This window comes from Amblyomma americanum, chromosome 4 (assembly GCF_052857255.1).
Source record: "Amblyomma americanum isolate KBUSLIRL-KWMA chromosome 4, ASM5285725v1, whole genome shotgun sequence".
In the NCBI taxonomy this organism is placed as follows: domain Eukaryota; kingdom Metazoa; phylum Arthropoda; class Arachnida; order Ixodida; family Ixodidae; genus Amblyomma; species Amblyomma americanum.
This window is the reverse complement of record NC_135500.1, coordinates 120,022,618-120,039,082: the sequence shown is the minus strand read 5'-3', so window position 1 is coordinate 120,039,082 and position 16,465 is coordinate 120,022,618. Positions and strand designations below refer to the sequence as shown.

General features: G+C 48.7%; 1 protein-coding gene across 2 annotated transcripts in view; it reads left to right on the top strand.

Moving 5' to 3' along the window:
* The window catches only part of LOC144128289 (putative carbonic anhydrase-like protein 2), a 196,747-nt gene that overhangs the window by 132,291 nt on the left and 47,991 nt on the right, over positions 1 to 16,465 (top strand). For both annotated transcript variants that reach the window (XR_013313769.1, XM_077661591.1), the window contains exon 4: positions 7,842 to 8,039. Coding sequence is in view for 1 of the 2 variants with exons in the window: in XM_077661591.1 (XP_077517717.1) it covers positions 7,842 to 8,039 (198 nt within the window). In the remaining variant the exon portion in view is untranslated. The remainder of the gene's footprint in view (positions 1 to 7,841; positions 8,040 to 16,465) is intronic.

Here is a 16,465-nt window from a genome sequence, read left to right as displayed (position 1 = left end):
AGCTTCTCGCTACTGCCTTCGTGTTGTTACCGTCGGCTGAAGGCACTTAGCAGAGTAGTCTACTTTCGGCGTTATTCGCAACATTGTAAGACGAGTGCAATATTGATCCATTTTATTTAAAAATGAAACTTTATCAGTTTCCACTTTTCCTTTGGACGAAGCAATGTCGACGATAACAGTAGTGTTAGTCGTAACAGCTTTATAATTAAGCAAAAAATAAAAGAAGGTCATCAAGGGTGGGCTCCTTTCTGTCCTAGAGTCCACGGGCCTAGACTTCACGGAGAGCTCTGCCCACTAGCTTAGTTTGGCCAGCTGGTTGAGCAACTCGCAGAGCGTCCTTCCATGACGAAGTGGATGGGTTGGGTATGGGGTAGCAGTAACGTAGCGCACTACGACTGCAATATTGCTCAGACCCTCACAGTACACTGTCGCGTATCCTGTGACGGGCGTTCAGACAAGCTCATCAGCGCTATTCAAATGCATATGTAATGTACAAATCAAAAGTCGCAGGGTGCGGCCAATAGGTGGCGACCCAGCTCACAGGCGGAGCCTCCGGCTGTGGCCTCAGCGAAGCGCCCGTGGGGAATTGGCGGATTCCCTAACAAAGGTTCCCAACTGCTGTCGTCAGAGAGCTTTGAGATGAAGAAAGAAATATGAGAAGGATTTTTTATGCGCCTTATCTGCTTTTTAGGTACCACTGAATAGTGTTGCTCGAAGAGGTTGCAATTGATTTACTAGAGCTGAGAAAAAAGGTTTCATTAAAAAAACAAAAACAAGAACTAAAGCGGATACGCGGAGGGAGAGATGACAGACAGCCTTTTTGCTTTCCTTTCCTTGATGCCGTCTCAGAAATTACCATTAGCACCAGTCCAGTTAATTACACACAATTGCAGTGTTCAGTGGCTCGCCTAGACTCTGCTACACAAAGTGCGCATCTCCTCTCGAGCGAGAAGACAGTGGTGCTTACTTCGCTTGCAGAATAAGTCCTCTCATCAGCACTTCGTATTCAGCTCGAAATTCCGGGAAGGAGACAAGCACCCACAGAGGATCCTTTGTCTTCTCCTCGACTACGACAACGACACGGCAGCGAGCGCAAGTTAAGCCTCCTCCCAATCCATGCATATAACTCCTCTCTCGCGGACGGCGCGCATTAGGAGGAGCACCAGCACTTGGGCTAAACGGCGGCTGAACTTTGCATCGACATTCGCAGAAACCCCGCTGAATCGCGGGCCCGCCGCCAGGCGGCATTCAATCTGACGTCGTTATTACGCTCCGACGACGCGCATATCCGGCGAGTGTTTGCAGTCGTCGTTCGTCCGAGCGCGCACTTCATTTCGCGCGCGGACCGACTCCCCCTTTCCCGCAACCAGCCGACTTCCCTTTTACCCCATTCACACTCGCACACACACAGAGTCGAAGGGAAAAAAAGGAATAAAAAGGCGAATCGACGTGCACAGATCAAGATGGAAGGAAAAAGGCAGAGAGCGTCTCCGCATTTTCTGCCGGCCGTCCCACTCTGTCCTTTAGCGCGGGCGATGCGGCTACTGAGCGAGCGTTGTTAAGCCCTAATTATCGTGAATCATTTAGGCATTTTGAGAGGGAAGAGAGGGGAAGAAGGGGAAGAAATAGGGAGGAAGGGAAGGAGCCGGAGTCAGTGTCACCCGCTGGCCGCTCATCCGGGCTCTTCCCGCTCGCTAGTCGCCGCACGCGGCCACAGCTGGAGCGGCTGACGGCGCCGCCGCTCGAGTTGGCCCGCGCGCTGAGCTGACGACGGCGCTAAACGCCGCCGGTGCCGGGAATCGAGCGCGCGCTGCCGCTCGCGTTGTGGTTCGCGCGACGCCTCCCCCGAGAGCAGGGCGCCGAGGGAGAGAGTGGGCAAAAGGAGAGGGAGGAGGGCGTTGATTAATTAAGCCAATTAAAAGCGTCCGGATGTTCCCACGAAGGGCGACAGAGGGAAAGAGACCGCCAATGGAGGGTAGGGAGAGACCAGTGGATTTTGGTGCCGAAGATGTGTGTGGGAGGGGGGAGGAAGCAATGTTGGTGCCGAAAGTGGGGGCGGGAGAGGATGTTGGTGCGCGTATAAACGGCTCGTCTGTATCGCTAAGCGAACGACCGCCGACGCCGAGAGGCTGGGGAGGGGGGGGGGGGGGGGGGGGGAGTGCGAGGCGGAGAAGTCGAGGCTCTAATCCACTTAGCGCGAGTTCGAACCCGGGGCGGTTGTCGGTCGGTCGCCTTGGCGGGGGATTGCGGATCCCTCCATTCGCCCTCCGCGGCGCTATGTGCCCTTGCCTTATGTCCTCGCCGGGGAAGGGCTGGCGGCGTGAGTGTTCTTTCGGGGATTTCTCCCCTTGCCACGGCGTGACTAGGGGAGCGCTCTCAGTCGTTGCGAGTGGCTTTCTTCCATCATGTCTCCCCTTTCCCTCTCTTAACCCCTTCTTTCTCTCTCTCCCCCTCCAGGCCGCCTGTCTTCGAACCGGCTCAAGATTTTGGCGCGCGAGGCGCGGCTGTAATTAAATTTCTAAACGCGCCTCGCTCTGACCGCACCAGCCACGCGCGTTATTGCGCACTTTCTTTTTGTTGTTTTTTGCGCCCGTCACATATGTGCTCGTGCTTGCCGAGAATGGACCCTGAATACTGGATTCTGGCTAATTTCTACCGAAGTCCTTCGCGCTCGCTTGTCTTCGGGTCTTATCCATCGTGCCACGACGCGTCTTCCCCCCGCACGTCCAACGACCGACTGTTCAAACTGGGCGTCCACAATACTTTTGAAAAACTCACAGAAGCTACCTTTACGGCACAAATATCCAGTCTATCCAACTCAGAGGCTGGCCGCACTTTATTATCCCAATTAAACCTCACCCCTACTACACACCCTACCGAGAGGGTCCCCCTTTCTCATATCCTCACTCTAACCTCCACGTATCCCCGTCCCCAAGAACATGCACCCTGAGTAAGACATGGACCGCAGAGTAGCAAGGGCTCGGGCGCTCCACAAACAGTATCGCGATGACCATGAGGTGGTCTACGTGGACGCACCGGAGTACACGTCAGGCTCCCGTAAGGCCCTGGCGGTCGCCGACAATCAAGCAAAGCTTCTGTCCTACAGTTCAATCCTCAGCAATTCTACCACTGATGCAGAAGAAGTAGCCATCGCGCTTGCTTTTAATTCTACAGCTGCCACAAAATTATCTGACTCCAAATCTGCCATTCTCATCTGTGCCAATGGCTACATATCCCGCACTGCTGCTCGTGTGCTGCGCTTCTGGCAGCCCCGGCGTCCTATAACCCTCATCTGGACGCCAGCACATGCCGGCCTCCCTGGCAACGAGGAGGCTCATTCCTTAGCTCAGGGTATCATATTCCGGGCAGGAGGAGCCGAGCCCCTTCTACGGGCCGAGGAGCGCCTGCTCTCCTTCCGTGATATTCTCTCGTACTACCGGGAACAACGAAGGGAGCACGCACCCACAGCCCGGTCCCTCACCATAGCGCAGGCCGCACACTGGCGACGACTACAAACTCGGACTGCTCATGCATACCCCATACTGCTGCACGCCCGATACCTAGACCAATTCCCCTCCTCATGCAAACTTTTTGGCAAACCAGGAGACTTTATACACACCCTGCTCACATGCCCCACCTTCTCCCATCATCGAACGTGGCGGAGTCTAACAGGGAGACCCTTCTGGCCGAAACTTCTCGAGGCCAGCGCCGGCTCATTTCCAGCGCTCTGAGAAGGATTGCTTTCCAAGGGCTATCCTTCGCTTTGTAGGGGTGCCTCCTCACAGTGAGGGAGCATCCAAGTGCCATTTAGGGTGCTTCGCCCCCACCATTTATATCGTTGGCAATAAATGCTTGCACCGACACCGCATACTTCATCAGAGTTTTTCTTACGGCAGTATTAGAATTAACACTTTCAGTTGCAAATCTCTCGGTCCATCACCTCACTGTTTTGTGCGTGCATGTGGGAGCGCAAGAATTAACTGAGGCCCAGGCGCATCTATGAGGATAAAAAATACTCGTACGTTGTTGTTGTCGTTGTTGTTGGCCTCAGGTGGAGTGGCACATAGCCACATTGGGGGATTGGCTAGGATGTCTTGCACATTCGCCCAGGGGTTTTGGGAGAAGAACAGGAGCAAATGGCAGACGAGTAAGATCCAGTAAAGCCCTCGGATAAGTCTCTAGAGAGGCGTGTCGTTTTTTTTAAAGCCTACCCAAAGACTTTTAGACCCATATGATCTCGGAAGAAGGTGAAGACCAGGAAGCAGAGAAAGTGGTCTCTATTGAATGGAAAGGCATATAATTAAGGTGCCGTCCTTATTATCCCCACCATAATCATGATCAGCCTGACTACGCTACTGCAGGCCGAAGGCCTCTTCCATGTCTCTACAATTAACCATGTCCTTTGCCAGCTGCGCCCACCGTATCCATACAAACTTCTTAGTCTCATCCGCCCGCCTAACTTTCTGCCTCCCCTGCTACGCTTACTTTCTCTTGGAATCCACTCCGTTACCCTTAAGGACCAGCGGTTACCTTGCCTTCGCATCACATGCCCTGCCCAAGCCCATTTCTTCCTCTCGATTTCTACTAGGATGTCATTAACTCGAACTTGTTCCCCCACCCACTCTGCCCGCTTCCGGTCCCTTAACGTTACACCCGCCATTTTTCTTTTCATGGCTCGCTGCGTTGTCCTTAACTTGAGCTGAACCCTTTTCGTTAGCTTCCATGTCTCTGCTCCGTAAGTGAGAGTCGGTAATATACAGCTGTTGTATAGTAGCCGTCCTAATAAACGTGCTCACCTTTAACGTTCAATCGCTGCCTATTTGTCGGCGCCAAGCGCCTGCGAGCATGAGCCTTTTCTTCATTGGTCTGTGCCGGGAAACACACTCCTTAATGGGAGAGTGATGATGATGATGATGTCCGCAGGCTTAATGGCACATACCCACGGCGGGGGATTGGCCATGGTGCAGTTGCTGCCAGCGCAACAGCACTTTCTTCTTCGTCCTTCTCTTCGGCCTGAGTTCGCAGGCGGCGAGTAAAGGGTTGCGCTTTCCACACCAAATAAAAGCGAGCAAGTCGAAGAGGCTGAAATTAGCCCGCTCTCCCCAAAGCCCTTGCTTGCGAAAGTCAGGATCCCAAGATGCGTTCCGGAAAAACCGAGGTGATGCGCCGTCGACGAAAAGAGCGCGCTATCCGCGCTGACGAAGTCGAAGGAAGGAAGGAAGGAAGGAAGGAAGGAAGGAAGGAAGGAAGGAAGGAAGGAAGGAAGGAAGGAAGGAAGGAAGGAAGGAAGGAAGGAAGGAAGGAAGGAAGGAAGGAAGGAAGGAAGGAAGGAAGGAAGGAAGGAAGGAAGGAAGGAAGGAAGGAAGGAAGGAAGGAAGGAAGGAAGGAAGGAAGGAAGGAAGGAAGGAAGGAAGGAAGGAAGGAAGGAAGGAAGGAAGGAAGGAAGGAAGGAAGGAAGGAAGGAAGGAAGGAAGGAAGGAAGGAAGGAAGGGTGTGCGCAGCCTATGCGAACACCCTTGAGAAAACTGTCTGCGAGCTCTGTGCTGATCAGCCGAATGACCGAGCCGCTGAAATTTTGTTAATGAGAAAGGAAATGCACAGTAAGACTCTCACGTCTCTGTAGACGCCTCAACCACGCCGTGAGAGAAGGAAGGTAGGGAGGAGGAAGTGATGGAAGAGAGAAAGGGGAACAGCAGTTAAAGGGCTTGGATTTATTTCGCCCATCTGGGGTTATTTAACGCTTAACCGCCGTGGCCGATCATGAGCGGAAGGAGAGGAGATTATTAGAAGAAAGACGCGTGCATTCTTGCAGAAGTTTCGTCCACTGTTCACGGACATTAATAGAAACTGCATGATCATTCAATGACTACGCATACTTTATGACAGCTTTTCTTTTTTTTATTTCCTGTGCAAGTAGGATTGAAAGCCACTATAGTGCGTTTTTGGAAATTAACCATTTGGGAAGCGCACTGCGTGATCTTTTCACAAGACGCTGCACATCTTCATAAACACCAACCAAGCCGACATAAAATTATTGAAGAAGAATGGGATGCTGAAAAACGATGGAGAAGATATATTTACGCCCGGCAGGTTACTGTTTCCCCTGAACTGTTGTGCCTTGAACGTATCACTTTTAAACACGTCTTCGTGCACCATAAGTGAGCACTGTAGCTATGGGCTGTAAATTAGGACGCATTTGCTCAATGATGTAAGCGGTAGTCGCTAATATATTTAGACAGAAATTAAAAGCAAGGCTGGTTTTTAAACGCTTTGATCCATTTGCGCCTGACTCCCTTTTCAATTGCGAGAAATCGCAAGGCTGTAAATGTTTTAAATTCTAAAATAACCCCTGCCCACAGCCCCACAACTAGACTTTTAACTAAACACTGAACACGTTAACTATTACACCGTTAGCTGTATGTGCCAGACCCTTCACCCTCGCACACCAGATCTTGTGCATGCTGGCCACTACAAGCGATGTCGGCATACGATGTGCATGTGAAGAAACGACCTCATGTGCAGAAGAATGCGGACGATCAGCCCCCTTTCCGGGAGCATCGGCAGACTTTTATTGGACCGCATTATACAGCAACCTCATCCCTTTCGCGTTTACAACTTTCTATTTACACGCAAGTGACGCAAATTGAGCTGGGCGTTTTTGTGCCATGTTTGTATGATATGGAACATGGTAATTTGTCAATGCCTGTGAGTGTTTCAAGTTGGAATATTGGACTATTTAAGCGGGTTGAAAATTCGACGTCATCAATTCACGTAACCCGCTTATGATGGCGATTTTTGACAGTTTTTATGATGCAGCTTGCCTTGGCGATTGGTTGGGCCTGCTTTTGTGGTAAAAATATTCCTGTTCAAATTACGGTGGAAAAAAACGCTAGCGATCACTGCGGCTACCCGCATTGGAGGAATGCGAAAGCTAGGCGAAAGGAATGCGATGTGCTAGACATTTTTATGTGCCTTCATTGCTTCACGTCATAATATGCTGTGCTACTCATGCTCCTTCCGTACCCATAATTTCTTCATTGTGTACATTGTCGACTTGGCCTATCACTGCATTTTGTGTTTGCTCCTAACCGAAATTTGTTTTTCTTTTGCGCAGATACTTGAATCTATTGTACATTTGTAACTATTGTCTTCATTATTCTTTGTTACTAGTTTCTGATCGGTGTTCGGTCTGTGTTCACTACTGTTTTGCCTTTGAGGGGATAAGACCTTAGTCAAGCTGCGCACGCAGCTTTTTGCCTTATCTCCTCCATTATATGTAATGAAAAGACCAATAAATAAAATGACGCCTCCGTGACACTCGTCGCCTCTCTTTGCTCCTCTTTGAGTTCATTGACCTTTGCTTCTAATTAATTAATTAATCTATGCCAGTTAACAACCTCTGGTTTGATTAATTATCCCTCGTAAAACACATTTCAATCCATTTCAAACTCTATTTTCACTTCCTTGCCTATTTTCCCACTATTCTGTCGTCCAAGGCTGTTTTACCGTCCACTCACTATATCGACGTCCGCGCTATTTCGACGTTTTTTACATTATTCGTTCTAGTTAATTAACTAATTATCCTAATGACATCAAATTTTTTGCACATCATCCTCACATCGTCCTCTATCGATCACAGTTATTCGTTTGATGCTACCTTTTCTGAGAACGTGACAAGCGCTGCGGACACGTTTTGGTGACATGCTTTGGTGACACAACCCCGTAGACGTAGCCTAGAAATGCTTTCGCATTAGTAAGTTGTAGATGAGCACGCGGAGCCGAAAAACATTGTCTAAGGCATCTGGTAACATATTGAGTGGCGCTTGCCGTTGCCACTGCAGATCAGCGGCATCATCACCAACACGGGCCACGGCGTCATCTTCCGCGTGTCGGACAGCCTGGCGCCCGGCCTGGCGGTGAACATCTCGGGCGGTCCGCTCTCCTACCAGTACCGCTTCCACGAGCTGCACATCCACTACGGCCGCTCGGACGACCGCGGATCCGAGCACACCATCGCCGGGAAGCCATTCCCCGCTGAGGTGAGCCACACTCGCTACTACCCACACGCCTTTTCGCATGGTCTCTACACTTAAAGAGCACCTAAGAGTTTCTTAAAGAGCACTCCATCCCCCGTGTTTTTGATTTGATTTGATTTATTTGTTTCTTTCTGATGCAGAAAGAGGAGCAAGAGCAAAAATAATAATAATTGGTTTTTGGGGAAAGTAAATGGCGCAGTATCTATCTCGTATATCGTTGGACACCTGAACCGCGCCGTAAGGGAAGACATAAAGGAGGGAGTGAAAGAAGAAAGGAAGAAAGGGGTGCCGTAGTGGAGGGCTCCGGAATAATTTCGACCACCTGGGGATCTTTAACGTGCACTGACATCGCACAGCACACGGGCGCCTTAGCGTTTTTCCTCCATAAAAACGCAGCCGCCGCGGTCGGGTTCGAACCCGGGAACTCCGGATCAGTAGTCGAGCGCCCTAACCACTGAGCCACCGCGGTGGGTTCACAAGAGCAAAATGCGAAACACCTGACGATGGCTCTTGCCCCGCATACAGATTGGCAGAAACGTTAAGCGTAGCTTTGAAAAAGTTTTACACCAAAAGCTTCTGGGGGAAATAAGAAGGGGAAAAAAAAGGTAAATAAATCATGTAACGAAAATATACCAGTATGCAACAAACAATAATTCGTACATGCCGACACAAAATACTTGGTACAAAGATTGCAAATATAACAAAATTTTGAACATGGTTGTTGCAAGCTTTGGAACAACAAAAAAAAATGCCATGCCGGGAAGATGCAGTTTCGCAGTTGGCTTGGCTTTTGTGAGTGCTAAAACGTGGATTCTGCCTCAGAATAGACAGATGCGCCGCAATGCTTCCTCTGCGCGCATATCAAATTATCTTGAAAGCACGTTTTCTTACTTCTTCCATGATTTTAACGCAAGTTAAAGGTAAATGTTATACTGATATGGAAACGTTCACACCATTATTTGGAGGTTTGGTTCAAGAATAGTCGCATTGTTACGACTTAATCCAGGTTTCCTGCCCAACAGTAGCCAAGACAAATTCGAAACCACATCCTCCAGGCATTCGTGCGCCTGTCCATGGTGGATAAGCTACCGCAGCGCCAGTGTTGCCTCTAGATAATTTCTGTACACCGTAGAGAAGCTCTGCTGTTTACATTTGCCGGAACAACTGCGGGAAAGATTTAAACTGACCTAAAAGTAGTATTCCGTGCGCCAAAAAGAAATAAAAGCATAAGATACTAAGCATCACGAGATTGGATGTGTCCAGTTGTTTAGTGAGATTACAATATCTGCGGAATCTCTTTTCGTTATCCCAATAACTCTCGAGGCCCGTGTACTGTACGGTGTCAGTGCACATCAAAGAACCCCAGGTGGTCGAAATTTCCGGATCCCTTCACTACGGCGTACCTTGATAGTCTGAGCTGCTTTGAGACGTTAAACCCTCATAAGCCATAAAACATAAACCATAAACAGTCTTCGTCTTAGGTTCCTTCTACACATGCTTGTGCGTAGAGTTGAGTTTGTGCTTTTATTTCATCCGGCTTCGTTTGGAAAAGCTAAACATTACTTTTGTCATCGCGTTTCTGGCCGCGCGAACATCACCTTGAAGCTGTTTTTTTGTGCGCGTGTTAGCTTTTTGTACTGAAAATAAAGTTTTCTTCCTCGCAGTTGTTTAAAATAATGGCTGAAACACCAAGTTTCAGTTGTGTCCCGACCTGCTTTTGCAAATTAAATTAGTAGAAGCTAAGCTATAGCCTTGTTGTCAGGAAGCTTGCCGATTTCCTGACTGCGTTATTTCAAAAGTAGGTCGTGCACAAAGCCAAAGCTGTTTCTAAGTTGGGAATAGGGGAGGGGGTGGTGGAGAGGGAGGGCGGAGGCACAAATAGGCATTTTTACGCGAAGCTTGAACGCACTTCTCTCTCTCTTCATTTTCACTTCACAACGCCAGCTGTGACTTTTCTCATATCGACGTTTCAGAGAGAGAGGCGCGCCGCCGGTTATCCCACAAGGAGGCGTCCAGCAAGGGACCATCGCGTGAGCCTTCACTCCATAAGGCGAGGCCGCAACAAAATTGAGCAGCGCATCTTTAATGCACAGAGGCGCTGTGCATGCTGCGAAGTCGCTTCTTGACCGTTGTTGCGGTCTTGGAGCAAACGCAACTTTTTAGGCATTTGTTTTTCGGCCGCGATAAACAAAAATGCGACAGCTGTTGCGATGTTATGCCATTGATTTATCGACAAAAAATAAGCGAGAGGCCTCCAAGGTTTATTGAAAATAACTATGTTTGAATGCGTGGTCACAAAAAAAAAACCACAAATAGTCATAGCAGCTCTTCTCGGTCAGTCTTTAAATATTCTATCGCTTGTTCACTAAGTTTTGCGTTGTCAAGACTCCTCATCTTCCCGCCCTCTCTACCGACTATCGACTTGCTTGTGTATTGTAGTAATTATGTGATGCAGCCGATTCAATTGAAACGCCCAGACTGATGTTATTTCATTGGGCTTCAGAGAAGGACGCCTGTCTTCGAGTACGAGACGCAGAGTTTAAGCCCTTTTAAGAATACTTCCTAACCCTTCCAGGAGCGCCATCTCTGCGAGCTACAAGGTGTGTTCACTTGCTCCCGCACCTCCTGTTGCTCAGCGTGTAGGCGGCATGGCACGTACACATAGAGTTCAAGTCGGGCTAATTAGCTCATATTTACTCAAAGCAGAGGAGCACATGGACGTGGACGAGCAGGGGACAGGTACGCTTACTTAGTTTATTCCACACGCCAGATATTTAAGAGACGGTGCTTTAGTGAAATAGCTTGAGGAGACACTTAAGCTCCGGCTTAAGTGTATGACGCTATAGCGTTAATGGGTGCCTTCAGGGGCCTGTGGTCCTCTTTGCATGTCACTTTGCAGACACGGATACCCTTCTTTCGTCCGCCTTCATATAACGCTTAAGCTACCCTGTAGAGTACAATGCGATTGCATTAGGAATCCCTCCTGAGCGAGTACTCCTTTTCTGTCTCCTTGGTGCTGACTACATGCCCGTATATACGGAATTGGTCATTGTCTATTTTACATTCATACTGTCTCCTTTACATTCGTACCGTACCATTTCTGGCGCAGAGGTGCTGTGGTGCAGAGCTTAAGCGATGCGTCACTGCCCCGGCATGTGGTTCTTTTAAACACAGCCACTGGTGGGGCTTGTGAGACCCCAGCTTGCTCTTCACGAGCAAACTATCGTGACAAATCATTCAACTATCTGCCACCTGCTACTGTTGGCACATTGTTCGCAGTCTGATGGGTATCTTGCCTATACTGGAATAAAGGGCTCACAGTTTTCGACAACCCGAGGCTGAGGCGCTCAGCCGAATACACGAGTGTTCCCTCTGTATTATTTGTTAAGTGCTGAAAGAAGTAAAAAAATACGCGCAGAGAGCTTCCATTAGTCTGCCGCGGAAAGAGGTTAGCAATTAGAAACTAACTGATCGTCTTTGTCGCCAATGGAAAGGTCAGAGAAAAGGGCGCCTCGCTTCGCATTTAGACAAGTCAGGGGACTCCAGTGGTATTTGAAATATTTTTCTTATCTTCATGGGCGCTGTCGTGATAATAATAATAATAATAATAATAATAATAATAATAATAATAATAATAATAATAATAATAATAATAATAATAATAATAATAATAATAATAATAATAATAATAATTGGTTTTTTGGGGAAAGGAAAGGCGCAGTATCTGTCTCGTATAATGTTGGGCACCGGAACCACCCCGTAAGAGAAGGGACAAAGGAGGGAGTGAAAGAAGAAAGGAAGAGAGAAGTGCCGTAGTGGAGGGCTCCGGAATAATTTCGGCCACCTGAGGATCTTTAACGTGCACTCACATCGGACAAAACACGGGCGCCTTAGCGTTTCGCCTCCATAAAAACGCAGCCGCCGCGGTCGGGTTCGAACCCGGGAAATGGCTCTCCCGTGCCCTGCGCTAGTTATGTGAAAGGCAGTAACATGAGCTTCATGTAATAGCAGGAGAATTTATGACAATTTCCACTCATCGGAAAGCGATCGGTGAGAAATTTAAACAAATAACAATCAGTAAGGTAATCGTTCAAGTGGGGATTGTTTTGTGAGACAGCCTATCAAGCGACTGGCTGAAGCATCAATGCAAAACCCACCATTCTTTTCCGTGAGAATGGCGTCTGCTACACGCTTTTTCATTTTATCCCTATTCGCTCTCGCTGCAAACCACACTGACAAACGGAAAAGAAATACGTCGAACGGTGATCGCGGACTCTCCCGCGAAGGATTTCGAACGCAGGAATCGGTCCGCTTCAAATCACCATGTCTGCTTCCGGTCCACTTGAGGCAGACTTACATTCATACGCCAGCAGACACTTCCTAGAGTAAACATTGTGGGCTCCAAGAGTTCGAGCATAATGCGACGGTAAAAAACAAAACAAAAGAAAAACAAAGGAAACATTATTCTAGCTTGCAGTCGGCTCTCAGCAAACTGAAATTCAAATTCGACGACAGTATTGCAGGGCGACGAACGAAGGTCGGGAAGGAGGGGGGGCTCGACGCACTGGCAGGCCCGCAAGTATTCCATCCGCGTTACGAGAGGGGTGGGGCAGAGAACAAGTATCGACAGAAACAGAAAAATGCAAAGTTAGGAGCAAAAGAAAAGGTAACGACCAACAAGAAGTCGAGCGCGGAAAAAACAAAAATGATTGCGACTTCATTGAAATGCAGTGCGTAACGCGGCAAGTGCTGCCATCAATATTACATTCGAGCAACGTTCTCATCGACCTTTAGTCTGGGCCACGTTTTTTTCACGTTTTTGCTTTGATTCGAACGCTTGCAGTTTCGCACCATCTCCCGTGTTTTTGCGTTTATGTCGTCGTCATTCCCTTGGTTCGAGAGGTGCGTCCGTGTGTGGGCAAAAGAGCTGGGAAGGGGGGGGGGTGAAGGGGGGTGGCGACAGTTGGGAAAGGAGTCATTTGGATTGTTACCAAGGCACCGCGCTGTGCTGCTCTGGGGTCGCGTAAAAATCGACATCACGGGGCTATTTCGCGCTACACGCATCCGCTTCGGGCTTCCGTTCGCGAGTCACGTGATGACGAAGTCAAAAGTTCACCGCAGCTTTGCATCTCACCCTTCCACTTCGTATTTTTTTTTTTTGGTCGTGTTGCGTGCATCTGCCTTTCATAGTTGCTGCTTCTATATATACCGTTTTTTGTTTTCTAGTCTGGTATGCTTTGTTGCGAACGAGTTCTCAGCCCGCCGTCAACTTTCTGTTGCAATCGATAGCAACCAAAGCAGTAGTACTGCGCTTCGATTGTCGGCGGTGGCTTTGAGAGTGCGGTGGGCGGCCGCTGTGAAGAAGACACGGCGGTGATTATGCGCTGGCGTGATGTTTATGCCCGCCGTAAACCGGGTGAAAATGCGACTGCGCCGAATTTTTTTTTTACTTCTCTCACGCTCAAGGAAACCATCAATGTATTGCCGAGTTGTGAAAAGGCACTCGCCGCGCTATGCTGTGCCCTAATCGCGGAGTTCTTTTTGCGTATAACGGAAGTTGCCCTACGAAAAATAGTGCCGACTGTGAAGGCTGAGTGTCGATGCTCAACTGCGTACTATAATGCGATTTAAAGGCGGGCGCTTTTAGATTAACGGATTTGGAATAAAGCACTGTAACGCAGTTTATTAATGCAAGAAGGTCGAATGAAATACATGGGCTTAGATGGCCGTTTGATTCCTCTGCTGCGTCATATTTATTTGGAAGCAGGTGACCACACTGCAAGAAAAATTTTTTACTCCTGTTCAGCCACAACGAAAGCAATAACACTTAAATCGCATTATGCAGTCCTTTTGTTTTGGTCTCAGACAAGCGTTAAAAAAATTAAAGCATAAAAATAATGCATAGTCGCAGACATAAGCTGTTAAAATGAGTGGCGAAGCAGTGTTAGAGCGAAATACCCGTCGATACCTTCCTGCCTCCTGGCTTCGACGTCAGCAGACGAAGTGCTTCTTGCAGTGTAAGCAATTGCCCATTCACAGCTCAAGTCTATATGGGATCTTTTGTGGACCAAGCGGCTGTGGAGAGAAATATAGGTGCCATTTTAACAAATGCGGAGAACATGTTATGACGCCAAAAACTGCCATAAAGCAGTTCTTAAGGCCACACCCCATTACTATTGGTAAAGCGCAGAGGTCCCTAAAGCCTTAATCTTCTCTTTCTCTGGTACTCTCCTCTTTAGTTCCACACATGCGTACCTGCCTTCAGAATGCTTCTCGGATGAAGGAGGCTTTCCTGTATCTGAGCTCTGGTACGTTACATGAACGCAAATGCCGATAGAAAAGTTTTACTATAATCTGGCTTGATGCCCTTCTGAAGGCGTCCTTATAAGTACTGCTTAGCTTGCGAGAGGATGCAGCTACAGACGTCCCTTCCTTTTCCTGCACCTGCCGAGCTATTTCAGATATTGCCCGGTCGTTGGGTTTGCGGGTCGGCGTAGCGGATGTGTCGTAGCACACGTGGCTCTTAAAACATCCTTAAGAAATAGGCAGCAGCAACATTGTGTATGACCTCCAGAGTTCTCAAGCTCTGGCGATGCTGTGCAATCTACACTGCAGGGCCTCCAGGATAACGCGGTGGCTTGAATGTTTGTGGAAGGCATGATTGGTGTCAGCCATTAGAACGACGAATGCGAGCAGTGTTGTGATGAAGTAAATATGCGAAATTACACCCGTATTGATTCTTGAGTTGTTATACCTACACCTTCTCCATGAATATTGAAGTTTTCAAAACACACAGTGCGCAACAAATTTACTCGGCAAAAAATGAAGAAATTCCGCCTTACGCGAAAATGCAGGTAAACCATTTATTGCACTTTCGAAAGCATGTCTTTGGCCCCAATTTTTTGTCACCAGCCGAATACCATAACCACTGAGCCACCGCGGCGGCTGCTGTGTTCCTCCGTAATGCGCCTCTTTGCGGAAGGAAATAGATTATAAAACTTACAGGACGGTCATGAGTGTGTAATGCGAGACTCTGAGCGTTAGCTGTGCTGTGACAGCAAAGAATCTCCCACAGACAGGCTCTTGTTTTTTTTTTAATTCTCAGAAGCCAGGCACCTGGAGGTGAATCAGGACTTGCCCAGGACTGCAGTGATACTCTCAAGTGAACTTCTTTCGAAAGATCGCTTGCAGTAGTCACAGTTACCTTGTTAACCTGTATCTCTGCTTGGACACGCTGGTTATAGCGTACGAACTTGAACCTCCGTGTTAACACGGTAATACGAGCCACCTTTGCAGAGTGAAGCGTTCGAAGCTGGGTTTGCCTCCGAAAGGGCGCAGCGGGATTTGCTGAGCATCTTTCCTAGCGCCCACCGCTAAGGAAGCCGGGTGCTGTGCCGGGGGACGCTTGTAGCGATCCTTGTCCGGCGATCGGTTCAGAATCAGCCCGCTCCCTCAGCTGAAGCGGATACCGAAGCCACTAGGCCACTCGTATCCTCCCACCCTCTTTCCCTCTCTCCACTTAGGCACCTGCCAACCGAGGCAGGTGGCGCTGCGGACGCTGATGAAGGCGCGAAAAGGAAACTAGGCAACGCTCTAAAATTAGTTCTCCCATTTCCCGTGGTATGTCGCAAGTTGTTTGGTGCCCTTTCCCCTGCCTTAGCACGAGTGGTGCTACACGAAGGCTAGCAAATCGTAGAGAGCAAGGAAGTGTGGCATGGGAGGTCTTGTTTGCGGAAGCTGGTTGATCTGATCGGTATTGAAATAGGGGAGGCTTTGGCTCAAAGAAATATGCAGCTGTGAATGAGAGACCCGCGTGCTGTGTTTTGTAGCACGTAATTTTAATTTTTATTATTAAACGCAGGGTACAACATTCGCCGCATGCGGACGCCGGAGAGTACGGAGGGCGGGAAGCGCAAACGTGACCTTTTCTTCCCATACAAATATTGCACCTAACTTATCGAAGGCCGCCGGCATGCTTTATACTGTACTGTGGAAAGCTCGCGTTCGTAGTACGAGTACCCCTGAGGCTCGACGTTCCTGCACGAATTGACTGAAGTCGACGCACCTCCTGCATCTGTACTAGGCAATAGGTGTGCAGCAGGCGCGACGACCAAAGGAAATTCGGGTTGCTCCGTGCTGACGGAGCAAACAGCTCGGCTCCTTATCAAGGCAGTCACGCAGTGACGGCAAATGAGTTGTTCTCAGGAGACCTCAGCCATATTCCGACCGGCAATCAAGTTGGAAAGCCCCGCATACCACGTATACCGCGACCTACGACATACACAAAAGATTCTGGATTGTGCTTTTCAACTTCGTGCGTGACGTTCTGCATATTCTGCACCTAAGTTGTCTTCGGTGTGGTCCAGAAGTCTCTATACAATCACCTTTTTTTTTCTCCCTCTCTAAGATATGCTATATGCCTCAACGGC